This window comes from Podarcis filfolensis (genome assembly GCF_964270895.1).
Source record: "Podarcis filfolensis genome assembly, chromosome: 7".
NCBI lineage: Eukaryota > Metazoa > Chordata > Lepidosauria > Squamata > Lacertidae > Podarcis > Podarcis filfolensis.
In genome coordinates this window covers 67,928,946-67,943,037 of record NC_139603.1, presented here as the reverse complement: position 1 = coordinate 67,943,037, position 14,092 = coordinate 67,928,946, and the positions used below count along the sequence as shown (strand labels likewise).

The window sequence follows — 14,092 nt, the reverse complement described above, 5'->3', positions numbered from 1 at the left end:
AAGCCGCCCTGAGTGGCTGGGGCAACCCAGACGGATGGGCGGGGTACAAATAATAAAGTTGTTGTTGTTGTTCCATCTCAACATCCCTCACATCCCTTTTGCACATTCAACATCTTATTGATGGGAAAGGTTTTTTTTAAAAAAAGAAAAAACTCAACTACGAAGATCAATTCCAGGATGACAAAGAAGAAAATTGAAATAAAAATTAAAAGCAAAATTTAAATGTGATAAGTGCACTGGTATGAAAATATTGAAGCACGATAATAAAAAACTAGTTTCCCTACATCACTTCCTCATTTTGGAAGGATGCCAGTACTCAACTCCAGCAATGAGATCCAGATTTTTAGTTACCGTAGTAGAAAACTGGAACAGTTATAGCCAGTCCAAAGGATCGCTACAGCAAGAAACACATTTCACCTTCTTCAAAGATCCAGTGGAATCAAGAAGAAACTGAGCCTCCAATCACATCTTGACAGCAATAGAAAGTGACTTTCAGGAGAAAACCCCATAAGGATAAGATGAGCATCATGGTAGCCTTTTGCTAGGGAAACTAACCATGTATCCAAGTTCCTGTAAAATCCAATAAGTTCATATATATTGTCTTTTTAAAGATTGTGTGTTGTTTTCTTACCTGGACTCCATCCTTCAACTTCAAAATGCACTCCATTGTATTTATTGTAATCACAACTGGCTCGGAACCAAGCTTTGTCCATGGTACGTGGATGCGCAGTTCATGAATGTGTCCACTTAAAAATGTAAATGGTAGTTTCAGCTCCTTGAAAACAAAAGTCACATCAAATTACCAAGCTAGCTATTAAAAACAAAATGAAATAAAATGAGCAGCTTGAGCATGTAGTTACAGTTATCCAAATGCAATTTAACAAGTTTTTCTGCTGCAAGCTGTCTGACATAAATTTTGGTGCATTTCAAAATAGTTTACCGGATAATGGGGAACTACCTCATTCATATAAATAAACCAAGAACATAACCAATGTGTGTCAAGTTGTATCTATTCTGACACATCACACACACACACACTGCATTCATTCATTCGGCTTTTATTCAGTTCTAAGCTTGAAGACTCATTGAAAAAATAAGCACAACTTATACAACATAAAATCCATAAACTATATACAGTTAATTCAAACTTCTAATAATAAAAATAATAATTTATTATTTATACCCCGCCCATCTGGCTGAGTTTCCCCAGCCACTCAGGGCAGCTCCCAACAGATTAATAAACATCAAACATTAAAAACTTCCCTAAACAGGGCTGCCTTCAGATGTCTTCTAAAAGTCAGATAGCTAATTATTTCCTTGACTTCTGATCGGAGGGCGTTCCACAGGGCGGGCGCCATCACTGAGAAGGCCCTCTGCCTAATTATCAATGGCCACTAAAATCCAATAAAAATGAATGAATGAAATGGTCTTACACTGCTAATCCACCACACACACACAAACACATGACACTCAAAGGGTTACAGTAAACTTGAATAGGAATTCTCAAGCTAGGAAGTGGATCCTGAGGTTGCCTTCAAATAAACACTTATTATCAAATTTCTATGCCACCCTTCCTCCCCAAGGAGCTCAGAATGCTTAACAGAATTCAAAAATATACTCAAAACCATAATTAAAAGATCAATTAAAATTTTGTATCTAAGTACAAATATGGCGCTGTGGGTTAAACCAGAGCCTATGGCTTGCCGATCAGAAGGTCAGCGATTTGAATCCCTGCAACGGGATGAGCTCCCGTTGCTCGGTCCCTGCTCCTGCCAACCTAGCAGTTCAAAAGGACGCCAAAGTGCAAGTAGATAAATAGGTACCACTCTGGCGAGAAGGAAAACGGCGTTTCCATGCGCTGCTCTGGTTCGCCAGAAGTGGCTTAGTCATGCTGGTCACATGACCCAGAAGCTGTACGCCGGCTCCCTCGGCCAATAAAGCGAGATGAGCACCGCAACCCCAGAGTCAGCCACAACTGGACCTAATGGTCAGGGGTCCCTTTACCTTTACAAATATAAAAACATAACACCACTTCCTCAACCATGTGCTAAAGATGAGATGCACATCTTTCATTGGCATTTGAAACCCATCAAGGGAAGGAAACAACCAAATATCCCCTAGAAAGGAGTTCCACATACAGGGCATTTGCCACAGAGGAGTCCTATAATCAGCACATGGGTTCATCCCATCATCATTGCTACAATTATGACACCAAGTTTGAAGCAAATATGAGCAATTTTGCCTTCAAAGTGCTACATAAACCACCATGAGCTTCTGAGTGACTTACTTTTTATTAGAAATATTTATAACCTGCTATTCATTGAATATTTTCAATCCAAGAGTGCGGAAACAAAAGAACAAAGTAGGAAGGACATACAGAAAAATATAACCATGCACAGCAGTTACAAAATCATATCAACAGGCCCAGTAAAAAACAAACAGTTCCATGATAATGCAAACAAAGCAACTGAAATAAGGGCAGCAATTACAAATGTCAATTTAATAAAATAACTTGGGTAAAACCTAGCAATAAGTCCCCACTCTACTTTGTGACCTTTGCGCAACTTAACAACTTTCACCCCTCTCTCCAACTCATCCAGGACCTTATCCTGAGTGGTATGAATCATCGCCCACAAGTATAAACAGCAAAGATCTCCCACTCCTTTTCCATAGTAGAAACAGAACACACACAAAAGAGAAAGGTGGCAATATGCCACAGCTGGTGTTTCTCTCCTCTTTCCGAGGTCCTGACAAAACCCACAGGCCTTGAAGCCTGTAAGGCTGCTAAGATTTCCTATTTGTCAGTCTTGCCACCTTTAACAGTTTGTTCCAGTTTTAACCCTGCCTTCCAGAAGAGGAGGCAACCTTTTCCTGTATGCTCTACTCTCCAGTGACTAAAATAAAACTTCAGAGGTAATTAAATCCAACTTTCCATCATGCTCCTCCTTGGAAAGCTTCATACAATATACCTATGGCTTCGGCAGTAGTCTGTCTCCTCCTTACTAGTCAGCACAAACAGCATTCAGCATCCTCCATAATTATCTGTCTTTACTACCAAACATGGAGGGACGCGGGTGGCGCTGCGGGTTAAACCACTGAGCCTAGGACTTGCCTATCAGAAGGTCGGCAGTTTGAATCCCCGCAACGGGGTGAGGTCCCGTTGCTCGGTCCCTGCTCCTGCCAACCTAGCAATTCAACAGCATGTCAAAGTACAAGTAGATAAATAGGTACCGCTCCGGCGGGAAGGGAAACGGCGTTTCTGTGTGCTGCTCTGGTTCGCCAGAAGCGACTTAGTCATGCTGGCCACATGACCCGGAAGCTGTACGCCGGCTCCCTCGGCCAAAAAAGCGAGATGAGTGCCGCAACCCCAGAGTCGGTCACGACTGGACCTAATGGTCAGGGGTCCCTTTACCTTTACTTATTACCAAACATGATTTAACCAGACCATTTGCCACCAAAAAAAGTTCACTGAGGAGGCAACAGTTGAGGAAAAGGTGTTTTCAATGTTGCTACATGGTAGGCATGATTATACACCTTTACCTCTGCCTGGCTGTAGCTGCTCTGAGATGTGTACCACCTGAGACCTAGCCATGAACTGGGCTGATTTATTGCTCAAAGATCCATCTTAATGGGTCCCGCACCTCCATAGGGGGAGGCAGCCACAGCCAATCCAAACCTCACCAGTGAGTGATTCCACCCACAATAGGGTCAAACTCTGCACAGCCACTGGATCATTCCAAATTCACTCTGTAGCAAATTCCAGATCAGTTGTCAGACATGCAATATGTGCTGGGTCAATGGTATACTGAGACAGCCCCACAATTGTTAAGGTGGCCATAAAGTTCTGAGGTGGTCCTAACAAGGTAGACTCAGTTTGAATATTAAAGACCACCCCCCAGGAGCAACCGCCCTCCATCCGCTGGATTGGTGCCACACCAAATACTCAGACAGGACAATCTGAGTCAGGTGAGGCCCAGATAGCTCACCCAATAGGTTTCAATAATGTATAACAAGTCAGCCCCTTATTCCACAACTGTGTCATGAATAAGGGATGTTGCACTGTGAATTGCATGGGACATTTGCAGTTCACTTTTGACATATAAAAGGAACTCCAGACAAGTCACTAACAACAGACATTAGAAGCTACTGTTTAGCCAAGCCTAGGGGAAACATTATATTCTGATCCTACATAAAATTGCCTTGATCCATAAGCACTCTGGCATATACATGAACTGCTGTTTGTTGAATTCAGTAACAAGAAGCTGAATGAACAAGGAATCATCATGCATGTACTCAAGATGCAATGCCAATGAGAAATGGGATCCACTTCTACATAAAACCAGTTAAAATAATTAAAAACATGTTAACATCTATATGTCAGGGACTGGGCAGGCTTGCCTAAACAAAAATGATTTAACCAGGCACCAAAAACAGTACATCGAAGGAACCTGCCTGATAATCCATCAAGGTCGTGTGTTCTTACACATAGACTTGCAACCATTCAGGCAAGGGTGTAAGTGCACACATGCACAAGCCAGTGTGTGTGTGTGTGTGTGTGTGTGTGTACACACACATACACACACCAACTCCCTTGCACAGTATTACAGCAGCAGTTTGTGAGACAGCACCGTGGTGCAGGGGACAGAAGTTACTTTAGGAGCTACTGTTCAATTCTGTTTTTATGGAAAGATGTGCAACTGTTTCTCGAGATCAGGTTCAGGTCCACTGTGTTTATAAGCTAGGTTTTAAGGTATACAGGTTCCCATGATCTACTACTACTGTGTACAGCAATTTCACAACTTTTGAAAAGATAGAAGATTCAATGCCACTGTCCTAATGCTTCAAGAGGAAACACAGGAGCTCAGCCTTCATCAGGGTAGAGAATAGAAGTGAAGAAAACATAAAAGTGGATAATAGAAAGCTGCTGAAAGTTTGAAAACAACTTGTTTGCCTTTTATGACAGCTGCCTGACTCACTCTTTGTTGTATAAATACAGGTTGGTGTTTTTTCCAACAAACGTTTTCAACTTAACAAAGTGAAGTTGTCAAAATGTAGAATCAAGTCAGATGTCAAAAGCTGACAACCCAGGAGACACCACTTAAAGCTGCAATCCAATGCACTTTTTTGAGAGCAAGTCCACTGAACAACAACTTACTCCTGAGTAAACAAAACATCTGTTTTGTATGCTCTGTTTTGTTTAGATGAAGAGAGCTTCTTTAATATGCTGACCAAAAGTGCAAGATTGCCAAGAATACATATGTCAAAAAAGAATATAGTCCAACATCTTACACTAGAATTTATCTTTATTAAGTATGTTGATTGATGCTACATAGAACAAATGTGTACATCCATTTTAATGACAAGCAAATTTAAACAGATACATCATACCCACATTCTTTCTAAAACTCATTTCTAGGTCTAGAAATATGTTCAATTTGGCCAAGCAATTTGAGAATCCTTCAGAAGTTATTATTTGAATGTTTATGCTAGAACACAGAACATATTCCTCAAAAAGCAGCCTCCTCCACACCATGTGTGACACTTGATCTTGAATCTTTTCTCAATTTCAAAAGCCTTTCTATAATGTAGCTCTACTGTAGCTCTTTATATTGTGTTTCAGATACACCAATGTGTGGCAATTTCAAACTTCATAAACATTGCTCAACAAAGGTCATTTTCATCTATTAATCTTTTTTACTTTCATATGAGATAAAAAAATATTCCTCATTTTAATCACATGAATATGATGTAGACATATATATATTATTTATAAGACCATTTATAAACTTCTAGCTCATAAAAATATATCATGGTTTTGTTAGAGCTCTCCTACAAGTCCCCAGATGCATTTCAAACGCATGGGTCAGACTAGAAACGGGGATGATGAGAGTGGAGGCTAACATTAATCTACGGTACAAATGGCTGTCATTGAATGTGCTCCCCTGAGGAAAAGCCCCACTGATCCTCTGCGACCAGTTCCAGTCAGGCTGGCAGACAGCAGTCCTGAACACCCTTCAGAAACTGGGTTTTGCACCTCAAGCCTTTCTAAGACAGGCGTTGGACCAAGCAAAAGCTACGGTTAGGCAAAGAATCATAGGCACCGAGAGACAACAGGACTGCTCAAGGTGCCCAGACTATAAAATTGGAGAAATCGAGAGATATAGCCACACCGGCAGCAAATCTCTTCTTTCTCATATCCAAAAATGCAAGAAGGGCTTTTACATTCGCCAGAAGCTCGGCTCTGCCCTCACTGGTCCTGGAAGGATCCTTTTAAAAAGTCTCATATGCTCAGAGACTTTGCACCTGTTCATTGGGGGATATAGGAAGTCCAGAGCACTTATTTTTTAGATGTCCCTTTTACGAAGAGGCACGTAGTGAGACCATTGATCCCCTGCTGGTGAGGCTCACTGACCTCCCGGAAAAGCATAAATTTGACCTTTTCCTGTTAGGCAAAGATCATAAGACAACCCGGATGGCCACCAGATTCTGTATACAGATCTGTAGGTGCAAACCATCCCCCCAGTTCAAACTAGTTCATTATGAAAATCCCCAAACTCGGTTCCATGGGTGATTCTGGGTCATTTCTCTGCGGTAGCTTATCTTATAGCTTATAAGTATCTATACACTTATCACATTTATAAATTTAAAATTTACTGTTGTATATTGTTTTAAATGTTTGTTTTCCTTCTGGGATTGTACCCCCAAATGTGTTTTAAAAGCTGGTCTCCAACCATAATAAATTATCTATCTATCTATCATGGTTCTGTATAAAAAAATAAATCATAAAATTCTAAAAATCATAGAACACAGAACACATGACCAACAACACTGAATCAAATTAATTCTCGGAAAAAAACACTTGGCAAAAGAGGGGGGGAAACTAACAGTAAGTAGATAGATGTACAGTAAGTAGATAAACTTGCCAAAGCAAGTTTTTTTATATTATAAAGGACAATGATAAAAATGCACAGTGAGTTAGAAGTAATATCAACTGACGAACAGAGTTTATTCTCCAGAGCAGTGTTCGACACTCCCATTGTTCTAGGCACGTTTTGCGACAGGGAATTTCTGAGCTCTGGGTGCAGTACTGCGCCTAAGATTTCCGATTAAAACTGCCACTGTTGGTGCTAAGGGTGGGGAGGAGAAATTCTTCCTCGCTAGGCTTCCAATAGATCTAGGGGTCATCTTCTACACGAAAAAATATTATAGGTCTTAGGTTTGCGAACTAGACACTCAAGGTAGGTGTCTCTGCCATCAGTTTTATAGGCTTTTAATATGTGTTGTTTGTGGTGCCAAAAATATATATATTTATATGAAGGAAAGGGGGTATAGGGAGAATCCAGGGCTTGTCTGCAGAGTAGAAGAAAAGGAGGACCATTTTTTTCCTCCCCACTTCCAGCCACTCTCTGAATACTGGAGCAGAGACCCTATTAGGGAGACGGGCAGGGGAAGCATGGCTTTGTTTTTTGCAGGCTCCAGATAAGGACTAGACCATATGAAAAATGAACATACGTTTTAGCTGCAGCTCATTCATTGTCAGCTTTGTATTCTTGTTATAAAAGTGTGCCTAGACAATCCATTGTTCCGCCCATAACCTAGGTTTAAGATGCCATTTAGCTCCTAGCTTTCATATATCAGTTTTTAACACTGCTCCAGAGGAAAGACGTAATGTTCAAGATTTGCACACATAGCAGGAGAACCATGCACAGTCATCCCTACATTTCTGTGTTATGATGCAACAATTCCCACATCTGAGGATTTGCAAGTTGTCTCTTCAGCAATAGAACTGCTGTACCAAAGCAAACAACAGGTGCAGGTATGGTTCTCCCCTGTATACATCATAGCTATCAACTTTTCCCTTTTCTTGCGAGGAATCCTATTTGGAATAAGGGAATTTCCCTTTAAAAAAGGGAAAAGTTGACAGCTATGGTATACATACATTGCATCACTGGATCCCAACCAAAGTTATTTTCCCCAAGTCAACAAGATGCAACATCAGTTACAGAAACAAAATGTTACAGACATTCAACACAAGACTGTTATATTGTGCAAGTCTTTTCTGTAGAAAGTCCATTTTATCTTTTCAACACAATATTCAGAAGAGAAACAGCTTAAATTAGCAAGTTTCGGCTGAAAATATGTAGGGAAATATAAAGTGTGTCTTTTCAAACAACTCACTGCAAGAAAGACAACTTCAACTGGCCTGTAGTGCTGTACCACAAGGCTTCTTGCGTACTGAGTGACAGAAGATGTAGGTACAAAGGTGCTTGATGTTTGTGGGAAAGAAATGCCACCAATATAGAATTAGGCAGCTTGATCTGAGCAACGGAGGGCCTTGAGAGAGGAATGGAGGCCAGGCTTCACAAACATGGAAGAAAAAAATATATAAAATACCTTCATGCATTATAGAAAATTACGCCAGAGTAGTAAGGCACCGTTTGCACCCTAAATTCACATGATTTTATTCCTGAGAAACATGGAATATACACGTCTCAATAATGCTAAAAAAGGGTATCATTCACCCCAAGTAAATTCAGGACAGCTTATTTAATGTTACATTAATTTATTTGAGTTAAGCACAACGAACAACATACCTGTTCAAGTACATCAAGTTTTAACTCAAGCTTGCTAAGAACGACATCTCCTCCCCAGAGTGATAGCTGTAGATCAGAAGGCTTCAAGTTCTTAATGTAGCGATTCACATAGCTCATTAGAATAGGAGTCACATACGACTCAAGCATTGTGTCTTTGTTGATGGAACCTTTAAAAAAGAAAAGAAACTCATGTTATATCTTCCTAGTATGCATAAAAATACTGTACAAAGCAAACTTACTGCCACTGCCAGAAACTTTCAAATCAGAGTACTGTACTTGGATTTAAACTGATGCAGTTTAACAGCCATGCATCATTCAAATCATATGCATTTCAACTGAGAAGACCCACTGAATTCAGTGAGGTTTATACCAAGAACAGCAAATACAGGAGACTTCCAGTAAGCATTCACAAGCTTAGGCTATCGTAGCAGGCCCCTTTAAACTTTGTATCTTAGCACTAAAGTATACCTACAGATGACTGAACACAATTATTCACTTAAACAATGTTATTCTCTCTCTTAACTAGTTTGCAGCACAGGCTGTTAAGCAGCAATTCCAAAGCTGTAAGTTTTGTAGCTCACGTAATCTCACCACCAGTTTGTGTATCACTTCCAATGACAATTTGCAGCCCAAATATAGTAAGTTTTGTATGCGGCCCATAATAATAAAACAATGCATCTATTGTATCAGTTTAAAACAACTCCTTTTAAAGTGCCTAGTAGGAGGGAACAAATCTGAAGCAACGCATGCAAACATATATAATAATAATAATAATAATAATAATAATAATAATTTATTTATACCCCACCCATCTGGCTCGGCTTCCCCAGCCACTCATTGGGTTTTTGCTATGAGGGGTGGCATTTCTGTCCCAAATGTTCTTTTCCTTTTTAAAAAAACATTATTTATGCTTTTCAGGTTTATATATTTCACCAATTTTACAATCATTTTAACATTTTGAAACTTGACCTCCTTCCCCCTCTTTCAGCAGTTCCTTAAATTTATTTTTAATATCTTCTGCATATCCAAAATAACTTAATTTCCTCATTTATTCACCGACTTTAAATATATACTCTTATCAAACTGCAGGTTACTACAGTAATAATGCGTTGGTTCTGTTTAGGATGAAGAACATATGGGATTATTGTAATGTCCCTAGCGTTCTTCATCCTAAAAACAACCAATGCATTCGGCACACAGCGTCACAGGTGACAGCTGTAAGCTATTTTGCTATTCTCTCTTAAGGCCAACACCACCATACAAACTTCATCCTTGCTGGCACGCGACCCAAACACGGGAAGCGTCCAACCAACCAGGTGTAAACTTTTAGCAGTTTCTTCCACGTGGGCTCCGGCAAGTCACCCTGCGCGTATTCTGCCACGGGGAACCCAACCCTTGAATCTCATGCCCCCCAGGCTCAGGACCCTTGACTCTCTTCCAACACGCCTCTTCAGCAACTTCTCCCCGCCGCCTTCCTCCTGCTTCAACGCCCCCCGCCAGGCACCCCGAGACCCCCTCAAGCTGAGCGCGCGCGCGCCGCCCTTCGCCGCCCCCCACCGAGACGCCCCTCAACCCTACCACGGCCTCGGCTTCCTCATGGGGCTTCTTCCCCTGCTAGCGGCTCGCCGGCGGTGGTTCACTCCCCGCGAGGCGCCCCGTCGTCCGCAGCCCGGCCCTTCATGCTCAGCAGCCCAGAAGGCGTCGCCAAGGGCCAAGAGAGCCTGAGGTTGGTTTGTTTGGTCGGCCGCCGAGGCAGTTCCGGGTTCCAGCCTCACAACAACCGCCGCCTCCGTTTCGCCGGACGCATTTGGCGGTGACACCATCCGGCGGGAAGCTTCCGAGAGAGGCTTCAGCTGGGGACGCGAAGGGCTGCGGGAGAAAGAGAGGGAGGAAGGGAGAGGAGGCGCGCGGAGCTCCCGGCGACGGCTTCCTGCCCGGACCTGAGGCTGTGCAAGGCGGAAGGGAGAGGGGAAAGGAGGGGAAAGTGCTGTATTCGTTGGCCACCTCTCTTAACTACTACTTCCTATCTCTTGGAGATGCCCTGGGCTCCCTCGCTGGCGCCTTTTGTCGGCTTTTCCCACGCGCTGCCCGCGCAGCCTCGGGGAACATAAAAGGCTCCGGTGGTGGAAGGACCTTCCTGAAGAGGCTCTCCTGGCCCCTGCACTGTGGTCTGCCTAGAGCCGCGGGAAGACTTTTGAAATACAGTGGTACCTCGGGTTACATACGCTTCAGGTTACGTACGCATCAGGTTACAGACTCCACTAACCCAGAAATAGTGCTTCAGGTTAAGAACTTTGCTTCAGGATGAAAACAGAAATTGTGCTCCAGCGGCGTGGCAGCAGCAGGAGGCCCCATTAGCTGAAGTGGTGCTTCAGGTTGAGAACAGTTTCAGGTTAAGAACGGACCTCCGGAACGAATTAAGTACTTAACCCGAGGTACCACTGTACACGTACACACACCCAGTCATTTTTGATTACGTGCATTTAAGTACCTCCTTTTGGTAATCCTCATAGAACTCTAGCCCAATGGTTGCCATTAATTTGATCCTGAATTGATTTTAGAATGTATTTCAATTAATTGATTGTGATTTTATGTAAATTGTTATTTTTACTGTTAGCCGCTCTGAACCCGCTTCGGCTGGGGAGGGTGGGATATAAATAAATTATTATTATTATTAAATAACTGACCCGCATTACTTTTCCATGTGCTGGTTTGTTTATCTTGATTTTATGCAGTTTAGCGCTGGCTTTTGGCTTGTTCGCTGATGAGGGTTTTAGGAAGGAAGGAAGTTTAGGAGTGAGTCTCCGCAACATACATAGTTCTATACACCTCAGTCATGTTCCTCCTTGTGCACCTTTTGCCTAAAGATCCCCAAGGTGCATCACTTTACATTTGTGTTTATTAAATTGTGTTTGCCTTTCTACTATCTATTCACTTGGTGTGAAAAATCCCATTTTGTTTAAACTACCCTGAACCATTTGATATCATAGGCAAATTTGGCTTCCTCACTACTCATAGATCATAATGAGTACATTGACAAGTTAAAAAACACAGGCCCCAATACCAGGTAGTTTAAACAAAATGGGATTTTTCCTAAGATAGATATTAAGCAAATTGGTCTCACTTTCATTAAATCTGACTTTTATCATTGGTGTTATGTTGGCCACTTTCCAGTTCTATGGTATGGAGCCTGGTCTTAGAAGCAAGTTGCATATTTTTGAATATTCTCACATTCACATTCTTTTAATTTTATTACTATTATTAATTAAATTTGTATCCTGCCCTTCATCTGAAGATCACAGGCCAGTTCACAACATAAAAATACAAAGTGAGAACACAAAATACATAACAAAAACAAACCAATAACCTCCCTGGCACAAACACATTTAGAAGGACATAGCCAAAGGCCTGGTTAAAGAGAAACATTTTCACCTGACACCTAAAGATATGTAATTAAGGCACTCTGGGGGGAGAGCATTCCACAAATGGAGCCACCACAGAAAAGGCCTGTTCTTACGTTGCCAACCTCTGGACCTCTCATGGAGAAGGCACACAAAGAAAGGCGTCAGATGACGATCGCAGAGTCCAGGTCGGTTCGTTTTAAGAATTTTCACCTGGATGCCATCCAGACCTGGTGATTTGTCAGTTTTTATTTTGTCATTAACTACAACTGTGTTTCAGTATTCATGTAATCTACAGTTACATAAGATTCTAAGGTGTGGCAGGTAGCTTCAGTGGAATGGCATTCTGGCTGTCGAAAGCTTTTCCCAGGGTGGCTCACCTGGCAAATACCTTGATGTAAATTTGGCACTATGCAGAGACCTTTTTATTTTCCCAGGGTTTATAATTTGTACACTGCTTTTATGCTGGTGTGTGGGTATATTTTCATTTATACTGCTATGTTTTGTTTTGATTTAATCTTATTGTAATTTAAACTTTTTTTGTAAGCTGCCCTAGGAAACTCTTGAAAAGGGTTAAAATCTCTCTTGGGGGGAAATAGAAATCCTGGGCTGAAGTATAGATGTGCAGATGCAACAGTGTTCAGGGCCAAATGCAAGGATTACAAGAAACTGCATAGCATACATTTAATTTTAATGTAACATAAAAAATTCTGATGAAAATCCTTTTCTGGGTTCTGAGACAAAGGAATTTGGAATATTATTCACGTTATAGTTTTAAACCAATCCATGTACTTGTCCTCGTGGAAAATACCTCACTCATTTATTATTGAGGGGGTTATTTCACACTTTTAGTTTTCCCTGCTATGACCCATCAATTTCTTTCTTCGCCCTTTGTTATTGCTACCCACCATGTTATCTCACTTTGATATGTTTATCCATCAGTAGCTATGGTTAAGCATAGGGCAAAACAGCACAGCTATCCAAATATAAATACAGAGTATACTACATTTTATTTAAAATTGTTAACATAAACAGATTGTGATGTATGTATGTTTGGTTACCTAATCAGCTAGTAATAAACTTTACTTTGCTACAATTACTTTAAATAAGTATGTATACACTACAGTAATATGTTACTATAACTTTAAGCAGTATAACCAACACAATATAGGGTTCCTGCCTTTTGCACTTCAGTTCCTCCCCCTATCCAAACATAAGCCAGTTTCCCTATAACAGTCCTGAACTCAGGACTATGAAGTCTTCAAACTGATTAATGCCCTATTCCTTCCAGAGTCTCTCATACTTCTCATAGGACTTCTGCTTCCGTCTCTACCCTGGTCCAGCCAACTCTTCTGTCTCAATATTTCAGCAGTCTTGCTGACAATTGGCTACAGAATTCTTCTGAGGTTTGTCTCTACAGTCATAAACTCTTCCCTATGAACATTCTCAGTCCTAGTCTAGTGATGATAGCTCTTGGTTCCCAAGCCTGTCCAAGCCACTTCTGAAGTTCCTCAATACCCACTACCTGACTTCCAACTCTTCCTTCAGCTACCCAACAGTTGCACACCAGTAGCACTTTTTCCTTGCCCAAGGCTTGCTCTTTTATTGTCTCCAGCCATGGTCCCCACAGCCAATCATTTCAATTTTTGGTTGGATTCTGTCACATCATTGGCCTAGAACTATGATCCAATAGGATGTATACCAACTGGCCAACTAGAATTTGCCAGCTTCTGATGTCTTGGTGCCTTTATATAACCTCATATAGCTATCTCACTGTTGGATAGGTTGGCACTTTGCGAAGTTTTCAGGGTAGAAGAATGAGTTGATAATCAAGTAAAGTATAGGGTTATTTGAGATGCAGGGATGAGAGGGAGCTTATTTTCCGCAAGATGAATAACTTCAGCATTTAAATTTAGCTTTGGGTCATATCTTTCAGGACAAAAATCTTTAGGGTCAAGTGCTGCCAATTTTGTGGAAGTTCTTAGAAGATAATAGTTTATGGGCAATTATAATTGAGAAGTATTATGTTATAGCCAGTAGGTGGCAATAATAGGGTATCTTCTTTTGGCCTTGAAACACCATTGTAACTTGAGGAAG

The 14,092-nt window shown here is 41.3% G+C and overlaps 1 protein-coding gene across 7 annotated transcripts in view; it reads right to left on the bottom strand.

Annotated features, from left to right (window-relative positions):
* Positions 1 to 10,808, bottom strand: part of VPS13B (vacuolar protein sorting 13 homolog B) — a 358,520-nt gene extending 347,712 nt beyond the window's left edge. For 3 of the 7 annotated variants that reach the window (XM_083622696.1, XM_083622693.1, XM_083622694.1), the window contains exons 1-3: positions 10,173 to 10,440; positions 8,595 to 8,761; positions 632 to 775 (exon numbers count right to left, since the gene is read on the bottom strand). In XM_083622696.1, the coding sequence (XP_083478822.1) occupies positions 632 to 775; positions 8,595 to 8,741 (291 nt within the window). In that variant the 5' untranslated portion in view covers positions 8,742 to 8,761; positions 10,173 to 10,440. Of the gene's footprint in view, positions 1 to 631; positions 776 to 8,594; positions 8,762 to 10,172 lie in introns of all 7 variants that reach the window. The other 4 variants (XR_014550190.1, XR_014550191.1, XM_083622697.1 and 1 more) reach the window with 2 other exon arrangements.
* Between the last annotated feature and the right edge of the window lie 3,284 nt (positions 10,809 to 14,092).